We start from the raw sequence: 26,492 nt of genomic DNA on the forward strand, positions 1-26,492 counted from the left end.
ACATTTTCCAACTTGATCCAACCCATCTCCGATCGTCGTCCAACAATTTATACTTGACGAGCCCGTTTTTTATATGTTTATTCTCCTCGTTCGTATTAAAAAATGATTTCGAAAATTGCACGATCAAGTTAAGCAAGTCAATCAAATGACACGAGTCAGCCAGCCATCATGCTCTTGGATATTTTTTTTTTTTTTCACTTGGCAACATCAGAAAATCCTTTTATAATAGAGTTTCGATAATATTCCGAACATATTTCTACTTCTTTCCCTCGATTTCTATTAGCTCTACGCTTTTGCTTAACATTCGATTTCGATATTTGAAACGATCAGTTGATGCGATTGAAATAAGTTTCAAAGCCCGAGCCATTTTCCACAATTATGAGATTTATGATTTACGATTCGTATCGAGCACGAAAGGAACAAAACGAAATTCTCCACCCTCGAGATCCGTTAAAACGCAAATTACACCTTGGTAAAAGTTTCCACTTTATTATCACACAAGTTCCGTTCCCCTCGCTTCTAACACGCTTTGGACAAAGTTATCAAAAATTCACGGTATTTTAAATATCGATTCGATGTTTCGATTCCAGTTTTCAACGAGAGATCGTGACTCGTTCCCCGCGCATAATAAATTTCTCTGCCTGCTCCTCCTCCTCCCTTTATCGAACGAAACGAGATTTAAAATCCACGTTAAACAGGAGATTTATCTACTCCTTCCCTCTCCCCACCCCCACCGTGCTTTTCGATTTTATCGCGTATATTTAAAAACAAAAAGTATAGATAGATAGATAGATGAACCAAACCCTCCCCTCCCCCCCCAGGTGGTGGAAAATCGAATTAATTTATACGCGGGGAATTCGTTTCGAGGCGCGCTTATACTCGTGATTTGCACACAGGCGTTATTTAATTGGGGGAGGAGGGTTGTTTTATTTACAATCTATTCGGGCGAGCGCCGTTGATGAATACGCGGGGAGTGTTTGGCGGCTAAATCGTCCGCTTTGTCATCCAATTCTTTGTCGTGAAAATGAATATTTTATTGGTAGTGATATTTTTATATATATCGATCGAAATACAATACGCGGATTTATATAGCGATTTTTCGGACGGTTTGGGTCCGAAAGTTTTTTCCTTTTTTTTTTTTTTTTTTCCAATTTGAATTTGCACGATTTAAGAATCGTTATTTAGAAGAATGGAAAGTGAGAAGCAAAGGTTGAGAAGAAGGGGAGTTTGTTACATTTTATTATTGCGTGTATATATTTATTCATTCGTTTTATTAAGCGTAAAGATTCTTTGCAACGTCCAAGTCAAGCTCAGCTTTGCACGAGGAGAGGAGATATAAACGCGTGAAAAACGTTTTCCTTTTCTTTTATATATCTATAACCGATTTATTTAACACTCGTATTTAACACCATTTCTGAAAAAACGTTCATTATTCTAATATAATTCCATATATAATACATCAATCACAATTCTATTAGCTTGATGAATAAATTGTACAATAATAAAATCGATTGAACACAAACGTAACGCTCATCCATCGTTCGCGTCACTTATTCGAAGAAGAAGCGTAAATAAATACGAACTCGTGAATACGAAAGAAAAACGCCGAGCCCGATATCACAAACGCGGCAGAAATGGATAAACACGAGCGAGCGAGGAAGGAAGCGCGCGCTTCTACACGTTTGCCCGTTCATAACTGCGTCGAACGTGGCCGAGAAAACAACGAGTAGTGTTCCTCGCGAAATTTATTAAACTCGTTGCAGAACGGTGCGGTTTTCGCCTAGCTCGGTGAATTAATCGATTAACTCGGCAAAACGACCGCAAAACGGCTGCGAGTCGCGCCTCGAATCAACACCGAGAGACATTCGTCCTCCACGAACAGAAGAAGAATTATTATCGAGAGGAAAAAACCGAGTGAAACGATCGTGGATTCCTGTTGTCCAATTATTCTTCAACTTTCGTAACGTGTCATTTCATAATTTGGAAGGATAAGGTAAAAAGAAAAGAACAATACAACAAATTCGAAGTAATCATTTGCGATGTATTCCTTTCTTAAAAAAACGAAAAAAATTTCATTGGTAAAATCTTTCGAAACACGTACAAGCCTTCGATCGAGCCGTCAATAGTTGCGTAATAGTTTTTCAAAAAACGCGTGAGAATAATTTTCGACATTGGCAAATGGGGAGTGCGAAACAATGCGAAACGATAATTGCGTTGTGATTCATCGTAACACGGAATCAACGACGAAGTTGCTTGCTTTCTTGTCTCCTCGTGATCTTTGAGCCTCGATCGTGCAACGATTCTCAAGTTCGAGCGATCGTTGGAAAAGCGGCGAATGGAATTTCGACGAATACGCTTGCCACGATTGACGGATGGCTTCCTCGGCCGCTTTTTCTTCGAATCTCGCTTTCAGCGACAACTTCTCGAGTTTGCCGCATGCAAGGAACTGCGCATGCGCGGCTGTTAAACGAGGATAACCGAGCGAACGAATATAACACGTCCCGGCGAGTTTTGTGTGGCGAATCGTTCACGAACGATGCGATTTATTCGAGTTGTGTGTAATTTTAGTTAACAGAGCGGAATACATTCGCGGAACGGTTTTGAGATTAGCCTCGATTAATCCATATTTATCTCGTTAATTTAAGGAATGAATAACAAGCTTCGATATTTTTTATCAATTTTTATAATTCATCGTACTTAAGATCGCGACTCTAGATCCATGAAAATGAAATGGAAAAGTTGTACGGAATTATTTATTCAAGTTCCGTCTTTGTCAGATTATCGTCGCAATTTGTTCTCGCCTCGCTTCGACTTTACAAGTTGCTTATAAACTGGATTTGTTGGCCGGTGTTTCGCGTTTGTGCAACAACTTTAAATGCCCAGAAAAATGTACGGACGGAGCATTAAGACCTTCATTTGAATTTCCTCTTCTTTTTACTTTCCGGGTCGGAAACGTCCATATTAAAAACTCAAGTTGTAAGAGTAATCTTCGATCGATATTTATCGACGTTTGCTCTTTACAATCGATCGCGTATGAATTAATATTCTTCGTGCAAACGCGATATCCTTCTATAAATTAAAAATCGTAGATGCTTAGATGATTTACGTGTTAATTCTGGCGAGTAAAGTGCGTGAAACGTGCTCGTTTATTAAATTAAATAAGCGATTTAAGTTGGATAAAACTAGTTCGAACGATTCGAGTAATTTTGCCGGATAATAATCGGACAGTTTGGGGATAAGAGGATTTCGCTAAATGTGCGAAATAATGTCATGTTTTCGAAACGTGATTATCCGATTCTTAACGAGTTGATGCTTATCCAAAATTATATTATTTTACATTATGAAAAATTCATACGTACGAATTGGAACGTGTTAATTTTTAAATATTGTATAAATACTCGTATCCGTTATATTTAAATTCGAACGTTTTCGCGGGATCTTGAAGGATATCTTTGGAATTATTTATCATTTGGACAATCGGTGTAATTTTGTCTAATGTGATGCATAATTGTACTTAATTTATAAATGTTTTATTGTCAATTGGATGGAATTAATTGCTCGATCATCGGTGATTAACCATTATAAAATTCCGTTCAATATGAAATTCATCATATTCGATAGTGGTCTCGAATATTAATTGTTAATGGTATATTTATCATATACATATTCATACATGTGATTAACTTTAATCGATTAAATCAGCAAAAACTAACGTTGGACGAATTCTATTTAACAGCCTCTTCAAAAATACCGATTGTTGAATGAATCGTTCGTTTCTTTAAATTCAACCACAAGATGAATCTCAATAAACTACTTTTTTTTTCCAGGCCAAATTATCTGCTTCCAATTAATCACAACATTTCTTGAATTAAACAACGTGATTAATCTTGTACAAAATTTAATCGCCCATCGAATTATTTTTAATTTCCTCGCTAATTAACAGCCAATACTCGGTTTAAACGTTTCGATTAAATTTCGCACGAAGAGATTACACTCGAAATCTTTAATAATCCGGATGAAAAAAGAAAAAAAGGAAAAAGCAGGATAAAACATCCTTAATCACGAAAATCGTAATTCCAACGGCCGAATAATAATCGTTAAAGGGACGAAATGTTTTCATTCTTCGCGGCAAATTTGCATGTGGAACATTCGCAAGGTCGAATATCCCCGCGCTCCAATGTTGCCGTTCCAGTCGGCAATGCATCACGAAAATTGGCCGCGCATTTAAGTCCCGGATTATTAATTTCTTCCCTGAATCATTGCCGATTTTTCAAACGCAGAAAGGTGGCGCTTTCGCGATTTTTGTTAACCCAATGATACATTTAAATAAATGCTACGAGTGATTTTTTTAAAGAATTCCAAATTTTTGCATGCTTGATATTAAAAGATTTTGAACTCGCAAATTTCTCGACTATTTGAAGAAGGAGGATCGCGAGGATCTTCTTCTTTCCAGGGGTTAATTCAATTCTTTTTTCTTCTTCTTCTTCTTCTTCTTTTTCCTGAAGCGACGCGATTTCTCGGTTTAAAAGGTCAGTTGGCGCACGAAAGGGGTAATCTTCTTGATGAGAACGGCTAATTAACGTCACTCAATCTGTGGAATAATTTTAAGGAGGGAAGCGAGGGTGGTTTAACGAAGAGTGGGCGGATGAAAGCGCGAGGGAGTCCGATTGAAAGAGAGATGTTTCCTTCGAGGTTAAAAAAATAAGTAAGCTCGGGGGGGGATCGAACGTGTTCTTCTCTCGAATTAAAAAAATTGGAAAAATATTTTCCCTCGAATTGTCCATGGAAGCGTTGTTATATCTTTCGTGACATTTTCGGTATATTTTCGTCGTGAAAAATTAAAATTGGAATATTTCGGGAATTCACAGATGTAAATTCACTTTTTCTTCGTACGTGGAAGCAACAATTTCGAGTGAAAATAGTAAACGATGTTAATAATAATTCACGATACGATATCGGTCTCTTTACGTGTAAATATTGCAATTTGATAACTTGGGAATTTATATCCGCTTTATATCCGTAAAATATAATTCCGAGATGTCGATATTTACCTCGATTCGGTACAATTTTTACTGTAAGACGTCGTTTCATCGATCCGTCCTCCTTTGCTCAAAATATCCTTATCCACCGCTTTTCCATTTTTCCAGGTACAAGTTTTCGAAGCGTTCGAAAGTTTTCATCTTTTTACGACTTTTTGCAAAAAGGGAGAGAGAGAGAGAGAGAGAGAAAAACCAATATACCGAGAGAGAATATCTAATTTATTTGTCTTAACTAGAAAACAAGAAAAAAAAAAAGAAACTTTCAATCTTTCAAAAACGGGGGGCTTTGCGCACACGTTGCGCGGAAACAAAGTTTTTAATCAAAGCCTGGAGAAAAATTCGAAGCGAGTTAAAATAAATAGAATATCGGAAATATTGAAATATCTATCCGTAACGTTTAACGTTTAAATACGAATGTTCAAATATTATTTACTGTATGGAGATCCCACCACGAAAATATTCGAATCGAAAATATGGATATATTTTATATACTTTTCGGTTACATATCGTCACACAATGGGACCATACATCGAATAATAAAATATCCACGATATACTTTACCATCAAACAAATTCCCTTTATTTCCAAAATACTTTCCAAAAAGGAGGAGAAACCCTTGCATAATAAATCCTCCTTGTAAACAAATTTCACGCACAACTCGCGATTAAGGGATGAGGAGGAGATATGAAAGGGTCTATCTGGAGGTTCGTTCGAACGATTACAGAAGTTGGTCGGAGCGGGGCTTAGGCGCGTTCTCGCTAATCGTGAATAAAAGCGGAAACTTTCGGATCGGGTTGAACGTTTGCCCCTTGCCTTGGCTTAATCCTTGCCTCCGGAACAACTTCTTTAATTCCAGTAAACTTCCCTTTTAGTGACTCTGCGTGAATACATTAACTCGCGTCCTCGATAAAACTACGATTCATCTTTGGGGATAAACGTGTCAGGAAGGACGAACCAATTTTGTTTATAAAATTTTCAGGAGCTTTTTTTTCCTTTGTGTTACGATTCATCTTTGGGGGAGGGCGTTGGATAGGAACGTGTCGCGTTTCAGGAAGGACGAATCAGTCGTCTCGCGCGATTTTTCTTTTCTTCTTCCTTTGAGAATATTCGCAAGGAGCGTTGTTTATAGAATTTTTAGGAGGTTTTTTTTTTCTTTATATAGATTGAAAGGGTTACGAGAAGAGATATCGATGAAAGAAGGATAGTGATTAGAAAAAATTTATCTTTTTCTTTCTGTATTTGACTATTGATTTCTCAGAGATCAGGGGTGATATGTATTTTCGATTTATATAAAAAAAATCTATCGACGATTTTATCATTTATCGGTCGAATAACGATAGAGATAAAAATTTAACTTAAGAATGTTATCGATAAGATTGATATCTATCTAATTGTTGTGGAACACGAATAAAAAGGATAAAAAATATAGAGGAATTAAAAGGTTGTTAAAAGATATGTTCAATCTAGCGAATGAACGACGAAAGCATTCTACGAAGAATAAAGATAAAAAAAAAAACTTGTATCGGTATTATTCCAACAGAGATTAATTTATTACTGTTTTTAATTTAAAAAACATCGATCGATTATAAAAAGAATTGAGAGCAGAGCATGTACATATATAACATTGCGTATATTTTTAATATCGAGCATTTGATCTTATTAAACATTTAATTCGATGAACAATTTTTGTATCAAATATCGATCACCGATCTATCTAAAATTAACTTCTTCGCGTATCTATTTATTATTCGATATACAAGCTTTGATGACGACAAATAAAATAAATCTTGGATTTATTTATGAAAGAAAAGAGGGGAGAAATATGGATGGAACGAACCGCTCTTAGCGATTATGAATAAAAGACAATGGTTAAGTTGAGAAACATCTTCTTCCTCCATGTACCTTTGTTTCTCGAGCGTCAAAGGATACATTCCATATACAGGGTGTCCCATTTTGAAAATTAAACGATATATATCATCCTTTACTAATCCTTTTCTCTTCAAACCGAATAATGATCTATTCTACTCTCATACTCGCATTAGAAAAGAAAAAAACACAAAATTCATCTTCGTACATTCCTGACGCATTATTCGCACAATAATAACAATAATAAAACGGGAAAACCAAGAAAGACGTGACAAATAAAAAGAACGTAACCACCGAATCCGAGCTACTGTATTTCCATTTGTCTCCGGATCGAAAATCGAGCAAAAAACGTTTTCGGGTCTGTCGGTTTTTTTCACAAACAGGGGAGGGACAGAGAGGAGAAAGAAAAAAGAGAAAACGCAGCTTTAAGCAACGCGTCAACTATAAATCTCGTTTCCACGGCGAACGCAATAACTCGTCCCCCCGAACCTCGAATGTAAATGTCGCGCCCCACGTCCCCCTTCTCTCCTCCCCCCCATAGAAAAGCGACTAACAAACAAACCTCTGGAAAAGAGGGTCGTTCCGCTATTCGCAGTTTCGTGATTATTCGGAGGGGGGGGGGGGACGTAGGAGGAGGTTTGTATACTACGCCTCCGTTGAAAACGTAATATTTCCGCTGCTGTTTATCCTGGCGCGGCGACGAGAGGATCCTCTCTCTCTCTCTCTCTCTTTCTCCGTTTCGTAAGGAAAAATGAAGGACGCGAAAACTTTTGGGTGGATGGAAGATCCGGCGTTATTAGTCGATGCTTCATCCGTCACACCTGTTCGAAAGAAACGGGAGGAGGAAGCGTGAATTTGCTTTTAATCCTTTGAGCAACAGAGCAATTATAATCGTTCTGCTTAATATAGTTCCTCTACTTAATATATAGTCGCTCATCGTAAAATAAAATACCAGATATTACGAGCGACTATAGTCGCCCTATATGAGATACTACTGAACTATTAGGACGATATATAGTCCTATAGTTGTTCTATATAAGATGCCAACCATTGAGGTACAGGTGACTATAATCGCTCTGCATAAGATGCCAACTGAGATACTATACAAGGTGACTATAATATAATCCCTGTGCTTAATATAGTCGCTCTGCTTAATACAGTCGCTCTCTATAAAATGCCCAGCCACTTGTGATACTACGGACTATAGTCGCTCTGCATAAGATGCCATCCACTGAGATACTACATAATATGACTATAATAGCTCTGCTTGATATAGTCCCTTTACTTAATATAGTCGCTCATAAAATCATAAAATACCAGATATTACGAGCGACTATAGTCGCCCTATATGAGATACTACTGAACTATTAGGACGATATATAGTCCTATAGTTGTTCTATATAAGATGCCAACCATTGAGATACAGGTGACTATAATCGCTCTGCATAAGATGCCAACCACTGAGATACTATACAAGGTGACTATAATATAGTCCCTGTGCTTAATATAGTCGCTCTGCTTAATATAGTCGCTCTGCTTAATATAGTCTCTCTACTTAATACAGTCGCTCTCTATAAAATGCCCAGCCACTTGTGATACTACGGACTATAGTCACTCTGCTTGATATAGTCCCTTTACTTAATATAGTCGCTCATAAAATCATAAAATATCAGATATTACGAGCGACTAATATAGTCGCCCTATATAAGATATTACTGAACCACTAGGACGACTATAATTGCTGTATATAAGATGTCAACCATTAAAGTACTACGAGCGACTATAATAGCTCTGCTTAATATAGTCGCTCTCTATAAAATGCCCAGCCACTTGTGATAGTATGGACTATAGTCGCTCTGCATAAGATGCCACTGAGATACTACATAATATGACTATAATAGCTCTGCTTGATATAGTCCCTTTACTTAATATAGTCGCTCATAAAATCATAAAATACCAGATACTATACCAGCGACTAATATAGTCGCCCTATATAAGATATTACTGAACCACTAGGACGACTATAATTGCTCTATATAAGATGCCAACCATTAAAGTACTACGAGCGACTATAATAGCTCTGCTTAATATAGTCGCTCTCTATAAAATGCCCAGCCACTTGTGATATTATGGGTGACTATAGTCGCTCTGCATAAGATGCCATTGAGCTACCAGGACGACTATAATCGGTCTGCATAAGAGATGCCAGTGAGATACTACTGAGGTGACTATAATAGCTCTGCTTAATATAATCCCTTTACTTAATATAGTCGCTCTGTTTAATACAGTCGCTCACCATGAAATATCATTGAGATATTACGGGCTATTATTATAATCTTATAGTCTCTGCAATTGAGATACTACAGATGACTATAATCGTTCTGCATAAGATGTGACGAGCGATCGGAATTATTGGCGTATATCTTCCTCTGTACGAAACGTAGCATCGGTATTTTTATCAATTTTTTTTCTTTTTTCAATAAAAACCGTCAAAGCAACTCGAATTGTGAGGACGATCTTTCTCGAGTGCACATTTCTGGCGCTGCGGAGAAGTAGCCCGTAGCGAAATGGTTAAAGAATAAACGAAACTGACGCGGAGTGAAAGATTATTATTATTATTGTTGTTGTTGTTGTTGTTGTTGTCGCTGTCCATTGTCGGCCGGGGGAACTTGTTATTCTTTCGGTGTCTTGAATAAAACACGGGGGATAATTGGAGAGGGGGAAAGGAAAGAAGGATTAGAGGATTCGAGGATGTCAAAGTGGAGGAGATAAAACTCGGAAATGGAACGAGTTTTTTTAAAAGAAAAAAACTTCTCCAACTTGAATTATATATATTTAAAAAGAAAGAGAAAAGTATGGAATTCTTGGAGTCGATCCACAGTTATCGGTTTAAAATTATATCGAGAATCTAAAGTTCTTATTCGCACGTAGAAGGGAAAGAAATGGAGGGAGGAGGAAGAACAAAGGTTGGAACAAAGGTTGGACGGATATATCCCGCGATATTCGCCGAATCGAATCGGTCTCCGCCAAAAAGATTTACTTTCGCGAGCGAGTCTCGACCACGCGTCTCTCGTCGTGATTTACTCGGTTTTCGACTCGAGGAGTGTAACTTTTAAACTTTCCACGATCGATATTTCTCTCGGTAAACAATTCCAAATTCTTTTTCAAGTTTTTTCCAAGTTTATTAATGTTTTAATAAACAACGATCGTCAAATAAGATCAACGTAACGATGATCTCATCAAACGTGTTAAAAAATCATTAAAATCGAAGAATGGCAAATAATCGAAGAAAATTAAATTAAATGTTTGATCGTAGGATTCTCGGTTTCCTACCAAGTTCGAGATTGGTTAAAACTAGTTAGATCTTGGAAACTTCCATATCCGGTTGAACCGGATATCGTCATCGGATCCGAATCGTTTCGATCGTGGATTCGTTTGTTGGGTCACCGGTATTACAATTCTAAATTGGACGCGATCAAACATTTATCGATTCGAGAAAATGGATAGTTCTTTTTATTCCCTCGCTCGAGCAAGAAATTCCTCTTCGAGAAAGATTTAAGGTCTAAAACCTTTCTTTGAGGATGTAAACAGCAAGGAAATAAATTCTGGAATATTCGATTCATCGGTGAAGATACATGTTGCATTCAATGTTGTTATAATAATAATCTTCATTATCGTTAAGCTTATAAATCTGTACTTTTAAAATCTTTATCGTTTCGTCTCTTCCAAAATAGTGGTTAAAATTCTATTTCATTTACAATTAAACTTATCGTTAACCTTCCACTATTAATCAATCAAAATTTGATATTCAAATATTTCTCGATAACGCAAATTCGTTTCAAACTTGTAAACTCGTTAATCACAACGTAGATAATGGATTCTTATTTTCCATCATCTTGCATTACTTTGCCGTTATTGCGCCGATAAACGGATACACATTGAGAATCCACCTTCGCTTCAGAGGAGAAAGACACCGCCGATTTCGCTTGAGAATCAATTAATCCCCAATTTACGTGCTCCTTGCAAAGAGACTCGCCGATCTATCTCGAATCCAACGTCTCGATTCCCACTCTCGTCGTCCTTGCTAATTATGCTCGCGCATTGCGGCCTCCTCCTTGCCTTGCCTCGCCCAATTATCGCTCAGACATTCCAATCACGTCAGTCAATCAACCATCCGTGGCCCCTTGCTTACTATTTACATTATCAGAGCCGGCTCCTCCATCACTCCTAGATGGAATTTATAATTAGAAACGAGGTGTTTAAGCGATATGGCAACGTGGACAAAGATCGGGTCCCCTGATTTCCATTGGGGATGGAACATCGAGTGTGTTTTTCCATCGAGGCTTTTTTTTTTTTTCTTCTCTTTTTTTTTTCACATTTTGTAAACGCGTTTTGCGATACGAACGTCGATGTTCGTATGAATATTTATTATTCGATATTTTTTTGGTATCGGTTGATTGAACCGTGTGGTTTATCTTGTTATGGTTAAACGATTCAACTATTTTTCATTAATGATAATATGTACAGATTAATTGATCAAAAATTTATTTATTAATTATTAATTATTCGTATTTCTTTCTTTGAACCGGATGTCGTGATTGATAGATTTTGAGATAGGCTTGAAACTGAATGAAAATTCTGAATGGATATTAATATTAGAGAAATTTGCCGAGCGAGTTTCGATAGCGTTGTTTCTCTGAAACGAAGAGACTCTTTTCTTTTATGAATTTTTTATTTTCTATTAGGATCTGGATATAAAATTCCTGCTATCGAGAAAAGGAAAAATTCGACAATGATTTCCAACGTGTCTAAATGACGATGATGTCGAAATGATGGAAATCGCATATTTTCTTTCGTTTGTTAATTTTTATTCCAATATCCAATGATTTAACTACATTTTAGAGCGCAACTTCTAATTACCACGTAATATTGAACTGGTTGGAATAATTCTGAATAATTTATGTGCAGAATTCGTCGGGGGAATATCCAATAATGCATAATATTGAAATAATATTGTAATTGCATGAACGATTTTTTCAAAACGAACGATGAATCGAAAAATCAATCACTATAGCTATAATTAATATAACATTTTGAACAATCTACTTTTTCTCGCATACTAGAACCCTTTTGAAGATGATTTTTGCTTCCGTCAAGACACATAAATGAACAAGACACAAAACAATTTGGTCTCTCCTTTGCAACGAACGATAAATTCAAAATCTAATCTGAATTTAGATACGCATACCGAGCATATTATTTAATACAAAACTCCAGGAAAACTCTTTTTTCCGAATAAATTCGAAGTGGTAGAGAAAAGTAGGGACGTCTTTTTCGAGAAAAATAATCCTCCTCGTATCAGATTTTCGGGAGGAATGGTTGAAAGGCGTCGTCTCGTTTGAGCACAAGTTGAAAGGAATTTCAAAGATCCCCCGCACAAAATCCTCCATTGTCGATTACATCTCGAAGAAAATATCAATTCAAATCCATTAAACTCCGCGGAGCGCTTGGAGGATTCACAACTGATTCGATATCAAAATATAAAGTTTCCCTTCGATGCACCCTGATAGAACAGAATCGATCGAGTGAAAAGCCGAATTGGCCGGGTTTAAGTCGAAGGCCCGTGAGAAATTATGTGGCATATGCGATTGTTCGAATCTGAATTTGAAACGTGAACCTTGTTAAAATAATATTTTTAAATTCAATAAATTTAATAAGTCTACGTAAATAAATTCCAGCTGTTACTAATCTCGATGAATGAATCAGAAAAGAAACTGGAATTGGATTATTGCTATTATTGCTATTAGTAGAAAATTATTATTATTATTAATATAAATTCGATTTAAAATAATATATTTGGCCTAATATATAAATCAAAAATAAAATTATTAAATAAAAAAACCAATCTATATATCCAACGATACCTTAAAAAAAGAGAAAGAGAAGATATAGAATCTCGTAGGGAAGAAGAATCGAAAAGAAAAATTTTAAAACGAGAGGATCAAAGTTGAAAAAAAGAAAATTGGAACGAAAGGAAATTGTAAACGACGTGCTTTTAATAGAGAAAAGCGCAGAGGTGAAATTTTGCCAAAGGTTTCACAAGGTCGGCGTCGAGTCGAGAGTTGGTTGTTCTTTGTGGCCACCGTCAAAGGGCTCTCCGTGGTAATTGATCGGTCATCCCATAGTTCATTGTCGTCACGCCACGTTTTCAATCTAGCAGACCGGCCAACCGAACGTAATGATTAATTAATCGGCGGTGAATTAATGCGACAGTTTTTCCCCCCCGCAGCTGTTGTCCACGCCGGATCTCGTTCGAAAAGCGTAAAAAAAGGAAAAATGAAGTTTTTCTTCCTCGATTCTTTCTCCTCTTTCGTCCTCGTTCTTCGAAACTGCATGGCATGGATCGATGATCGATCGTGGATGTGACGATAATCCGTATTTCTTTTAATATCGGCAGGGATCGGATCGATCTCGAACCAGTGTGATACGAAACTAAGTTGCAATCGTGTTATAATTCTAAAGAGTCTTTCCATTTTTAAATTTTTATTAACGGTTATTAACGAACAATCGAATCGATTGATTAGTTACATTAGTCCAAGTGGATGGATATTCCCTGGTGAATGGCAGGAATTTTTCGAAATTCTTGGAAAATACAAATTGATAATCCACGAATCGAGATTCTAAAAATCTCGAAATTTTTCCAATGTGACGAATATCCACAATGCCAAGAATTTTTGGAAATTACAAAGTAACAATCCATGATTTTTAAGAATTGAACTCGAAATTTGTCGATGTGAATGCATATTCCCTGGTGGATGGACACCATATCTTCCGATATGGTTGAATAATTTGTACTCAATATATCTAAGGAAGAGGAGGAAGAGAAGAAGAAGAAAAATATTGTTTTATAAATAATTCACTTATACACAAATAAACTTTTTGAACAATCTGACTACAACCGTTTCTGCGATATTCGAAAGACGGAGGGATATCGAACGATAGCTTGCTCAAGTTTTTACGTTTCCCGGCATTTATTGCAATTTAATCGTCGTTACGATTAATACCGGATACACTGCAACATTTATTGGACGCGCAAAAAGCAGGACGACACATTGTGTAAACACGTCGGGTGCTGATAACCGTGAGTATGCTGCATTATAACGACATCCGACGTTTATCGTTCGCGCTCGTGGGAAATAAAGCGAGATTTCGCTGCAGGTGTACAGTATAACCAAAAACTGATCCTGCATTCATGTTATAAACGAGTTTCTTTTCCTTCGCTCACTGTACTTCCATCTAATTTGTTTCGAGGCGAATTTTATCATTACCATGATGAAAGGTTGGATCCCTTTCTCCCAGCAAACTATTTACAACGAAACACGTTTAATAATTACACGTTAAATTTTTCTTCCATTGCCCGATTATGTAAGAAAGTTCGTAAAAGATCTCGTAATCGTAAACAAATACTTATTCTACTTGTACAAACAGCACACATTAATATCGTCCGTAAAATAAAAATAAAAATAAAAATTTCAATTCTCACTGCTCGCACAACGAAACACTTCCTTAAACCACCAATCCTTTGCAAGAAGACACTTTTTACTTTTAAAAAAGAAGGAAACGAAGGAACGAATTAAAAGCAAGAAGAAAAAGAAGAGTGATACACGAAAGGGGAGTACAAAGGGAGGGGAAAAAGAAAAAAGGAGCAGCGTTAACGAGCAGGGATCGCGGCCGAGGCCGATTTTCCACTCTGGACGTTGTTCGGGCCGCGTGACTTCATTAAACGCGATACACGTGGAAAGATAAAACTCGATGCAGAATATACACACATTATGCGGCGAGTAACGTGACGTGCAAGCCGGGCCATCCTCTAATGATGCAACGACCGGATGGTGGCGCGGCAATATCCCCTCCCCTTGTACTTCTCCTTTTGCCAACCTCTGTGCTCTCTCTCTCTCTCTCTCTCTCTCTCCGCGTTTACCGTGTCGTCCGCCAGTTTTTCTCCCTCTTTCTCTGTCTCCCCACCACAGCTCTGTTTTCGTGGCTGGCTGTGCGCGGCAACCACGGAAAATTCCAATAATCAGCGAACTTGGCTTACTTGTTAGAAACTCGTTAGAGACTCGCCATTCACGCATTTCTCAAAATTAATATTTTCTATTTGTTTCTTCTTCTTTTTTATTATATAGGCTGGATTCGTATATTCGACAGATTCCGAAGAGATTCGTTCGGGGCGATAATAATAACATCAATTGCACGCATTAATTGCTGCGAGGGACGGCATTAATCACGGTGATTAATCGCGAGACGGGTGATACCCCATCGTCCATTACTCACCGCCCTGCCGGGTTTCGGAAAGGAAATCCTCGTTTCCAGGAGGATGTGGTTTTTGTAAAATTGGACCGATCGTCAGGTGTCTCGAGGAATTTATCCGGAAACATATTACCGCTCGAATATTCGTGTAAGAATTTTATTATAAACGTAGAATTTTCTATTAGAAAGATTCTTATTCATCGATCGTCACATTAGACTAAAGAACGGGCAAGAAGTGTATATATCGATACCCTAGAAGATCCAATAAGGCTGATATCGAAGAAAAATTTTTCAAGCGAGCACTTCGTCGTGGAAATGCATGCGTAAAACCCATGCACGGTTGAGAACCGCTGGCCTCGACAGCGCCTCTGGCGGCTGCTCTCGCAACCACGAGGCGATATCGTAAATAGAAGGGGAAAAATTCGAATCTTAGCCGATATTCGCGCGCTTCCTTCTCGATTCTTCGAAACTTCCAGCCGAGGAGGACGAAAGTTTCGAACAGCTGTGAAATTATTCACGGATGAGATGAAAGTAAGAAGAAGAAGAAAGAGAAAAAATAGAGGGACGTTGCTTGGAAATTGGAGCGGAGGCCGTGGCGTGGAAACCCATTGAATATTACTATTCGAGCGCGAATTAAGAGGATCTCGAGAAGCAGGACAGTGCTCGGGGCAGCCCTCATTACGGACGATCCTTTGCCGATAAGATGGAGGGGGTTGATAATACCGCCTCGAAACGAGTATTCCTTCGATGTTCAAGGTTTCGCTTGCAAAATTTCCAATTGAATTTTCCCCGCGTGTATCACGGTGTTGGTTGAAAATTTACTCAAAAATTCACGTATTGATCGAACGTCTCCGCGCAAAGGGAAATTTTAAATTGCAAGAATATCCTCCCTGATAGAACCAATAAAAATAAAACCAATCCAATTTATCAAGCGATTGCATACATCAACGATTGAAAAATTAAACAAATTCATCCAGCTATGAAAAAAAAGAAGAAAAGAAGAAAGAAAAGAGATTTCGAAAGTCTAACTTGTTCGTTAAGAGGAGGACGTCGAATCGTGGAAATCCAGCCGGTCGGATACAGTCGAACATAACTCAGGATTTCACGTGCAGCGGTAACAGGATGGTTCGTTGCCGCTACACGCAGGGTCGAATGGAGGGAGACAGAGGGAGGGAGGTGGAAACAGGAAGGGTGAAATGCAGACAAATAGGAAAAGAAGAGAGAGCGGGCGGACGAGGCGAAGCAACGTGATTCTAAAATAAATCTATCGAATTTGAATTTGAATACGCGGTCGTCGTTGCGTTACGAATAGAGGCGAGTGGAAAGCTGTCTAAACAGCTCGGAGCTGTGCTTGCTTGTTGAAATATAGTAGGCGGGGGGGGGATGAAATTTGGCGATCGAGAAACGAACCCTCGTGTTCGATGCTTGTTCTTGGATTTCTACTGAAATTTCTTAATAATACGATTAATTTACTCGAGATCGAACCGTGAGAATTTTTATACCTAGATCGAAACACTCTCGGAATACCGTTTTACGAGATGATCGATTGCACGGGATAGCAATGTAAACTTTTATAATCTAACTTTTTAAGTAGTTCTTCCATTGAATCTAACGTCTTTGGAATATTAATATACAAGCTCTTGCAACGTGTGTATATTCAAAAAAATGACTCTCACGAGAATATCTTATTTATCGTTCGATTTTGATTTTGTCAAGTTGAGACGATAAAGAGACTCCCCAAATTGTCGAATTATTTTACCAATTCCATCCAAATTGAAATTTAATTTAATTTTCGGAGATTTCGAACGGAAGATTTAACCTGCTTCATGAATCAAAAGTAAAACGCGGTTTCAACGAGTAGTTAATACTAGATTAAAATTCAAGATAATTTATGAATTGGTTCAATACTGATTCTAATCTCTTCCATATATAACGAAATATCTGCGTACGTACATACACACGTGCACATTCGTTGCACAATCACCCACCCCTTTTTATTCAAACTCTCAAAGTATCAGATGAAACGTACACATTGTTTTCAGGATCGTAGGAATAAAACGGTGGAACAAAAGGACCGGTGTCCCGTGAGAGACGGCGAGGGAAGAGATTTGGCTCTCCCCCCTAATGTATGCAATTAGACCAGTATGCGGGCATGGCGGTACCCCGTTGGCCGATTATGCGTGGCGGTGAATGGCGAGGAGAGGAAGCCAGCAGAACCGACTCTATGCATGTCAGGTATTATACGGTATTTAGCGTGTATCTGTTCTACGCACGCCTACGTGGCGCTCAGCATTCCGCGATTCGGAATTACAGTGGAGCATGTGTTGCGGAACGCGGCCACATCCGGCCGTATGTTGTTCGCCGATGGATTCTCTTCTGGCGTCTTTGGCTCCTCCATTGATAACGGGAGAAACTTCAATCGAAATTTGGACCAATTGCATCTCGAGGGAATGTTCCTCGCGTGTCTTAAATAGAATGAAATAGAATCTTTAGGCTCGATTGATAAAGAAGAGAAATTTCAATCAATTGCATCCGGAATGGAAAATGTTCCTTGTTACGTGCCTATCTTGTTACCTTTTTTGAAATGAAATGATACATATACGCGTATAAGTTATTTAGAAGAAATTTTTATTCTTTTAAGTAGAATAAAATAAAATCTTTAGATCCTCGATTGATAATAGGAGAAATTTCATTTCGAAATTGGACCAATGGAATTGCATCTGGAATGGAAAATGTTCGTTGCGTATCTTAAGTAGAATAAAATAAAATCGACAAGATAAGAGGAGAGATTGACAAGAGGAGAAATTTCAATCAAGATTCGTGGAACAATGCATCTAGAAAATGTTCCTTGCATATTTTGTTACCTTTTTTTTAAATGAAATGAAAGATTCTTTTTTTATTCTTAGTAAGTAGAATAAAAAAAGAATCTTTAAAACTTCGATTGACAAGAGGAGAAATTTCAATCAAGATTCGTGGAACAATGCAAATCTAGAAAATCTAGTTCCTTGCATTTTAAATAAAATATTATATATATATATATATATATATATGAATTATTTAGGAAAGATTTATTCCTAAGTAGAACAACTTAATTTTGCGGGGTGTTTATAAAACAGTGTTGGAGAAATTCTCTAGTATCCCTGGGAAGCGATGGAGGGGGAGGGGAGGTAATAATTTCTGGCGCTTTTTCTCGTTTTATTACTATCTCGAACTAGGCCACCGATGCGTTCGATACGCCCTCAAAATCTAAGTGCCTCTTCCTTGCCGCGTATATTAGCCGGCGATACACGACCAACTTTTTCGACTCTCGTGTGCAACTTTCAAACTTGATCATCTCCCCCGGTCGCGAAAACATCGCGAGAGAAATTAGTTTGCAGTTCTCGTCCGTTTACACGAGCGAAATTTTACATAGCATACATACCGGAGCAGCTCCTCCATTGGATCTGAACTCTTTCTCTTTATTTTATAGTTGGTATTTTAGATCGGGAAAAATGTGTAATTGTTTCTCAATTTACGATACTCGATATTTTAGAAAAGAAAATATTTTACCTCGGGCAATTCTTTCGATTATAGCAGAATATTTATTGCACGACTGTTGCAGGATTAAAGGGAATAATACGATGGTGGATTAACAAACAAATTCCTAAATAATGGAAAAGATGGAAAATATTATTTAATTTCAACGTTTTGTATGTAATTACGATAAATCTTTGAATATTTCTCTGTAATATATAATTTGTTCGAATGAATCAATATTATAAATTATTTGTTGTCGGGAAACTTGAGAAACTTTTATTTTTTTCATTCCATTTCCCCTCCGTTCTTTTAATAAAATTTTGGCTTCAACGCATTCCAGATACAGTGCAATTCGAAATTAAATTTTACTTTACATTCCTGGGAATAGAAGCGAGCGAATAGACTTATTATTAGAACACGATTGTAATTGAAATTGTAATTGAAACGAAAAATAAATTCCTGTTACACCTCACATTCCTCCTCTTCTTCCTCCTCGAAGAAGAAAATTCAACTCACATTCGTGTCGCGCGAATTGTAAATCGTAAACGACGATAACCAATTTTATCGATCTTCACGATCGTTCTTTCCTTTTCTTCGTCCGTTCACTTTTTGTCCCAACAAGTGTAAATCGAGCCGCGCTCGAATCAGCCGATTATTTTGGAATAACGGATAACGTAATTGAGTTTGCAAAGCAAGCAACTCGACGAGCGTTGGTCGGAAAAACGGGATCGAAATAAAATTCCATGTTTTCCCGCGGACGAAGCCGGTGAATTTCAAATAATCCCTTCCGCGGCCACTCTTCTGAAAAAAAAAAAAAAAAAGCCACGGATCCTTTCCCGCCAACCAAAATCCAATTCATTTAAATGCAAATGTAAACTTCAAGGGTGATAAAACAACTGTCGCCCGTTACAGGAAGAAGGCCTTTTTTTTTTTTTTTTTTTTTTTTTCCCCTCCCATTTTATTTTGCATCGCAAACCAGAGTTCGATCGGTGTTGTTTCGAAAGGAGATTTCCATTCCCAAGAAATGGGATTAAAACATCGTGATAACGTCTCGATAATGACTGTTATCTATGCTTTTTATCTATGAGATGGAGTTGCGTCAGAAAAGAGTGGAACAATTCTGGAATCGAAGATTATTATTGAAAATGTCGAATATCGTTCAAAGAACACGTTTAACACGGTGTTGAAATATATTTTGTACAGGTTTGTTGTTAAATTCGTCGGACAGATGTCGCGCTGATCGTTAAAAATGTACGCAAAGATATCGTTTGTAGCGTATAAATAAACTGTTGTTGTTGTTGCAACACAGCTTGCACAACGTGTATCGGAATTGGTTGAAAAAAAAAAAAAAAGAACCTAAAATCATCCCCTGAATTAACCTACATTGAACACGATACTGAAGAGAACTGAAGAGAACTGGTTTACAAATTGTTGCTGTTGATTCGTCTCGAAATATTACTTTCCTTTACAACGCGTATGATTTCCAAAATCTTGGAGATCGTCGAAACGAGATCGTCGATCCTCAACGAAGAAGAAGAAGAAGAAGAAGAAACTTGCGGAAACGAGGTCTTACGGATTATTATGGGAGGAAGAGAATCCTTGGTTTCGCTAAGGACAGGGAGGGAGAAGAGGAGGAAGAGAGAGAAAAGTTTCATCCTGGAAACTTCCAGTTAAATTCATCCCTCGGCGATCATTCGTCTTCATCGTCGAATTTGCTCTCCTCTCCCCTCCTTTCTAAATAACCCTCACTTTTCTCAACCGAGAGATTTCTTTTCTCGTTCATTATCAGACGATCATCACTCGCCCCTTCATTTATCGTATCGTATCGCGCACTTTTGCACCACGAGGCGGGCCACCAGCTGCGAGTATTGATCGAAGCCTATCAGACGGTGGTAATTTCGCGGTCAGCCCGCTCGAAATTTATTCGACACGTCCACACCAACGGCGTAATAACGGGGAAATTTTCGTTTCTATCTATTCCTCCCCGCCTCCCCACGGGGAGGGCATCGACAAAGACCTCGATTTCTGGCCCAACGTGTCGGGCGAACGTGTTGCTTACCTTCTGGTAGTTGATGGCCAGCAGAAGATATTTCCGGTCGGCCGATAGTTGATAATCGAAACTCAATATCAGCACCTGAAAATGGAACGGTAGTAGTTAGTTGTTTAAACGATTCTCGTACCTACTCCTCCATTCATTTACAAAAATCTCTTTGTTACAAATGAACATGTTCCTGGTATAATAATAACGATATTAGGAAGAATTTTAAAACTGAGAGTGAAACGGCGAAGATACAAATAGTAGTCAAGCTCAGTCTTATTATTCGTGCGAAATATTGAATTGAATGTAAAATAATTAACTGTTTCTCCTAAGCGTATAAATTTATTCTCTGTCGTAACGAGTAACGTTTTGCGACAATATATAAAGTCGTAGAGTAAGTGCAGATGGGAGATTAGAAATTAGGATTCATTTATATAGTTATTTTATTATATTGGAAAGAAAAAGAAATTAGATCTCAATATTTGTTAAGGGTCGAGCGCGAAAATCGATCGAACGAACTGTTTCTCCAAGCATCTGTCGTAACGAGTAACGTTTTGCGACAATATATAAAATTGTAGAGTATAAGATGAGAGATTAGAAAATTTTATTATAGATTATATTTACTATAACTACGTATATATATATATATATATATATATATATATATATCTATATAAATTAAGAAAATCGTTAAAAATATGCAACACGATTCTCCAAATTTATTAATTTTAAGTTAAAACTTAATTGTATTAAATCTTATTCGAGTTAAATTGAGGGCTGAAAGAAGAAATTCGTACTCACGTTATTAGTCGAGTCCAGGATTTTCCTCGGCTTTCTCGATGTAACGTTATAGATCAAGAGATTTCCAATTTCATCGCGATACAGTATCTCGTTTCCTGGAACAGAGACAGCCGCATGTATTCCTCCCGCGACCTCCTCGAGGAGATACACGAGCTTTTGTTGCGGGGAAAAAGAATTAAGGCCGATAAAGGCAGGGCTGATAGAACGAAATTACTTTGATATTAGCCACGATGGAGACCGTTTTCGAACAAATTTTATATCGATCGATTCCGATCCGTCGAAAGGGAAATAAATATTTTCAATATTTTTTCTTTTCTCTCTCTCTCTCTCTTCTTCAAGAGAAAATTCTATCTCATAATTCCACGCGCCGATCGAATTGTTCAACGATATCGATCTTTATTAATTTTCTTGTAATTTTTTAGTAAAACTTTTTTTGATATCATTTCAAATAATAAAATTTTAACACTTCCGAATCTAATAATTTTCCGATAATTTTACGCTTTAAACGATTTAGTTCCGAATTAATTTGAAAAAAGGAGGACGAAGATAAAAAAGAGATAGAAAAAAATGTGCGAATATCAATTCGTTTCTCGATAAAAGTTTAATCGATAAACGTATATACGCGCATTGTTACGAACGTTTGAAAACATTTCTCGCGGCGCGAGAAACGACAACAAATCGATCGACATTGGTAACGAAAATATCGAGTCGCGTTTCGAACGCCGAGCACGACGGACGTTCTCGCTCGTTTCTCCTCGCGTTATTCGACGAATAAATTAATCATTTCGAAAATTGCGAAAAAGCGGTATACGTAAGAAATACATGTTACACGTGTACATTAAAAAAAGAAGATTCGATCCTCCGTTAATAATTCGCCTAATTCGTATCCGAGGATCTAAGTATAAACCCGAATTTGACGAAGTTTTGCGTCCGTCGGACGAAAATTAAACCGCAATAATCCACGATCCCGTTTAACCCTTCCCTCTTTAACCGTTAACCACCACCACTGTTCCCAATTAGCTCGGATTAACAAGATTTCATCGTGGCCCGCGCACCTGTAACCGATATCCGGGGTTCGATATATCGAGGAGCTAATATAAACGTCAAACCTGCGTCGCCCGCGGTTATTCTCTCTCTCTCTCTCTCTCTCTCGCGGTGTTGTTTCCTTACGTCACGTGGTTGTGATAAAATCGTGAACGTTTATGATTTTTAATTTAATCGGCGGATCCACGACGCGTGGATGACGAAGGAAGAAGAGGAAGAAACGTCGAGATATTGGATAAATAAGGAGAATTGGAAGGATATAGCTATCGAATCTATCCAAGTTTACGATGATAAATTTATTATCGTCGTTTTATTGCGACAAAATTGTACGAATTATTATTATTCGTGCATCTTGAAGATCGTTGGAAAGGTATAGATTTTTTTTTTAACTCGAAAAAAGAAAGAAAATCGAATCGTCTGTCCTTCTTTTTAGAAATTATTCCAACGGAACGAACAATTTGGAAATTATTTCCAGCTATGCGCTCTTAGGCGAAACAACCTTACCACACGTATACTGTACCACCACGTCTGACAGGTCGACGCCATTCCGCCGCAGGGGTTGTCGCTTATGATGCTACCATGACGTGCCAATAAACCGGCCATTTCTATCCGAATGGAATTTGCATGTATTTCGTTCCTCTACTTTTGTTCGAGCATTTTTATTGCTCCATCGAATTTTCTTTTTTCCCCCTTTTTTTTTTTTTTACGATGGTATTCGAGTATAACGATTACCATCGTTACTGCTCGTACGTAATAAAGCCAGAGATATTTCCATCGTTAAATATCTCGTAAACCATTTCGACCAACATCTCTCTCTCTCTCTTACGTATCCACTCGAGTCGAAGTTTCATTCGAAGGCATCGATCCGTGTCGCTCGAATTTTACATTCCCAGTAAAAGTAAAATCGGTTGTAAGAGGCGGTGGTTTTCGTAATTTTGGAAACGATCGCCGCACACAGGTGAACGAACCCGGTTTGGCTCATTTCCATAGAAATCCGGGAGATCACTTTAGATTTCACAGGCCGCCAAGTCTATCGACGGCCGTTACACGATTTTCCAAATATATGCATCGCGTCTTGCTGCGCGCATGCGCGCGACGAAATCCCACGTCGACGCGGGATTTGCGCGGGATAACGGCGCAGCCTCGTTGTTTTCTCCCTCCCCTCGGCACGATTTCTTACGACACCGCAACCTATTTCTTGCACGCGTACAAACATTTTTGCCGGAAAATGGCGGATTCTTTTCGAAAATAAATACGAAGCCGAGGAGAGAGATCGAATATGGTGTTTCTTTCTCGTCACAATTCTTGGAAATTAGATTTAAATAACCGGGCATTCGTGATTAAAGTTTATCGTGCTCTTAAATCTTATTAACCATCCAAGGCCACGTTACCAACGAACCTGTTTGCCGTGCATTGTCTCCAAGACCTTTATGACCCTTGCTGTAGCGGCCTATCCACTCACGTACGTGCCTCCCAGTGTTTGCATATCCAAGAACCAAGAGTGGGGCGGAAGGACGATCGTTTTCGATGTTGATTCAAAAACGCCGAAATTCAAGGATGAGTTTTACTGCGACTCGAATGCAAAAGTATAGAAAGATAAGAAAATTCGATCGACAATTTCATGCTCGTTGAGTATTACGCAAGAATGATCGACTCGGGCGCTGTCATTACATAAGATGGATTGTAAAAATTCGATGGAAAAGAAGTTTGGCTAAATAATAGGCTGCAATTTATCCCTCCCTTTTTGGTAGCCACGATGCCCCGGGGAGGGCATCGACTTTGAGGCACAAGCTCGAATACCCTCTTCTCCGGGGGGAGCTTTGACTCTCGACATTAGGCGACATCGACATTATCATAATTTAAATATAATGCATATTTCAAGTTACGCGTAATATCCCGCATAATTTGTACGGGAAATTTCTATCGAGCCCGGTCTTCAACCGAGCATATACAGCAGCAACCCTCCCAGTGTTTGCATATCCAAGAGTGACCGATCATTTTCGATGTTGATTCAAAAACGTCGAAATTCGAGGATGAGTTTTAACCAAGTGATAGGGGGAGGGTTCCAAAACTCTAATTCTCTTGTCCTCCCATTTCTCTCCACACATCCTCCCTGCACACATCGTTCCGTCGCATATTAATCGAGTTTACGGGATACGTACAGTCGATGGAAGAAATGTAACGAGCTCGTGGATATATCGGGATGGTACGTGTTCGGGGAGCTAAATCGATGAAACCGTCCCGAAAATATCGATTGGCGACGCACCTGGCGCCTCCTCCATTACACCAGCCAACTATATATATATATATATATTGTTAATGGTTAATCGTTTTTCGAAGATGGAGAAATCGAGTTGCTTGCTTCTTACGACGAAAGGGAGGAAAATTTGGAATTGGTGGATGGATCGATCCCACTTTAACTCGATCCTCCGTATGTTTCTTCGATCGAGTATACGCCAAGTATTTTATAAATGGCGTCGCCTGTAATTACACTCGATCGAGCTTTCGCTTTATGCCTCTGCGCCGGCATAATTTCGTTCTCCTCCACTCTCTTTTTTCTCCCTTCCTTTGCGTGGATCAACGACGAGCGTTTGAAAACTCATAAGGAAAAAATTGCGTCCTCTCTCTCTCTCTCTTATCGTTGATTAATTTTAACGCGTGCAGAGGATTCGAGGGAAAATGGGGGGGAGAGAGTGATTATTGTTTAAAAAGCAATTTTTCGAAAGGAAATTATCTCGTAATTCCAGCTTATCCTTGGGAGACTCGAAATTCCCAAATACCGATGCAATATTGATAACGTGCTTCCAACGTCGTTATTTTTCCTCTCTCTCTCTCTATCCTCTTCCTTCCCTCTCTTTCTTCCCCTCCATACACGCACAAGATTGGGGATGAAAATTTAACACCGTGTATACTCGCGCGCGACACTTGTCCCCCTCGCGGAAGACAGACAAGCCGCAGGGAGGAGGAGGAGGAGGAGGAGGGGGGAGGGTTTCGCGTTCCATCCAGTTTGCCAATTTTTTCCGAGCGATTCGTTAGGAAAATCGACGCTGGTAGGCGTGATGGCGTGAAAAATTGCCTGTTCCGTTTTGCTTGGAAATTGATAGCTCGATTCGACGAGAGGGAGGGGGATAGAAAGGAAAGGAACAATAAAGGGGAAAGAAAGGGAGATCTCTCGAATGTTTTGCATGCAAAGAAACTCGAGTATCGTTTCACTTTTGAAAATTCTGGATAAACGAGGATTAAGGAATCATCATCTAGAGAAGATATGATTCTCTCTATAATATGTTTTATAATAGTTGTTCTTCTCGTAAGCAGGGTTTGCTTGATTCCCCTTTCGTTTAACCGCGAGCGAGAGAAAAGGCGTGCGTACGCGTCCAGCTTTGGGGACGTTGGAAGCGGAACGACGCCATTTGCAAAAAGGAACGAGCGCGCGCGCGCGTGTGTGTGCATGCTTTTATAAGGACCTCTCAACGGCGCGTTGTAAACCGAGGGAAATGCTCGGGGTAACGTTCGTGATAACAAGGGCCGAGATTAAGGGAAACGGCGCACAGAGTTCTGTGAGAACGGTGACCGTGAAAAATGGCAAACGGTTTCTTGGGAGAGGAGATGATCGCGATGGTTATTTTTCCAAGTGACAAGTTCGAAAAACTTTCTTCTTCTCCGGTTGAACGTTGAAAGTTTATATCCGTTGTTCTGTCTTCTACAACGCAAACAGTATTTATTCGGGGAAATATTGGGGTTGAACAGTTTTTCGAGAAGCGTTAGAAAGGATCTGCATTGTATCCAGAAAAAAATAAAGAATTGTTAATTTATTGCTTACTAATATATTGATTATATATTAATAATATAATTAAAACAAGTTAATCAAAAGAAGATCG

The 26,492-nt window shown here is 38.4% G+C and overlaps 1 protein-coding gene and 1 long non-coding RNA gene across 8 annotated transcripts in view; one reads left to right on the plus strand and one right to left on the minus strand.

Moving 5' to 3' along the window:
• Positions 1-19,203, plus strand: part of LOC147658359 (uncharacterized) — a 58,709-nt gene extending 39,506 nt beyond the window's left edge. The window contains exons 3-4 of the long non-coding RNA XR_015290644.1: positions 17,258-17,450; positions 17,529-19,203. This is a non-coding gene — a long non-coding RNA (uncharacterized LOC147658359). The remainder of the gene's footprint in view (positions 1-17,257; positions 17,451-17,528) is intronic.
• The window catches only part of LOC100867828 (venom dipeptidyl peptidase 4), a 214,324-nt gene that overhangs the window by 151,751 nt on the left and 36,081 nt on the right, over positions 1-26,492 (minus strand). For all 7 annotated transcript variants that reach the window (XM_086902911.1, XM_086902914.1, XM_086902912.1 and 4 more), the window contains 2 exons: positions 21,571-21,665; positions 20,791-20,865 (listed from right to left, as the gene is read on the minus strand). In XM_086902911.1, coding sequence (XP_086759037.1) covers positions 20,791-20,865; positions 21,571-21,665 — 170 coding nt within the window. The remainder of the gene's footprint in view (positions 1-20,790; positions 20,866-21,570; positions 21,666-26,492) is intronic.

Source organism: Apis florea, unplaced genomic scaffold (assembly GCF_048593485.1).
Source record: "Apis florea isolate Af1SG1 unplaced genomic scaffold, ASM4859348v1 contig_2274_pilon, whole genome shotgun sequence".
In the NCBI taxonomy this organism is placed as follows: domain Eukaryota; kingdom Metazoa; phylum Arthropoda; class Insecta; order Hymenoptera; family Apidae; genus Apis; species Apis florea.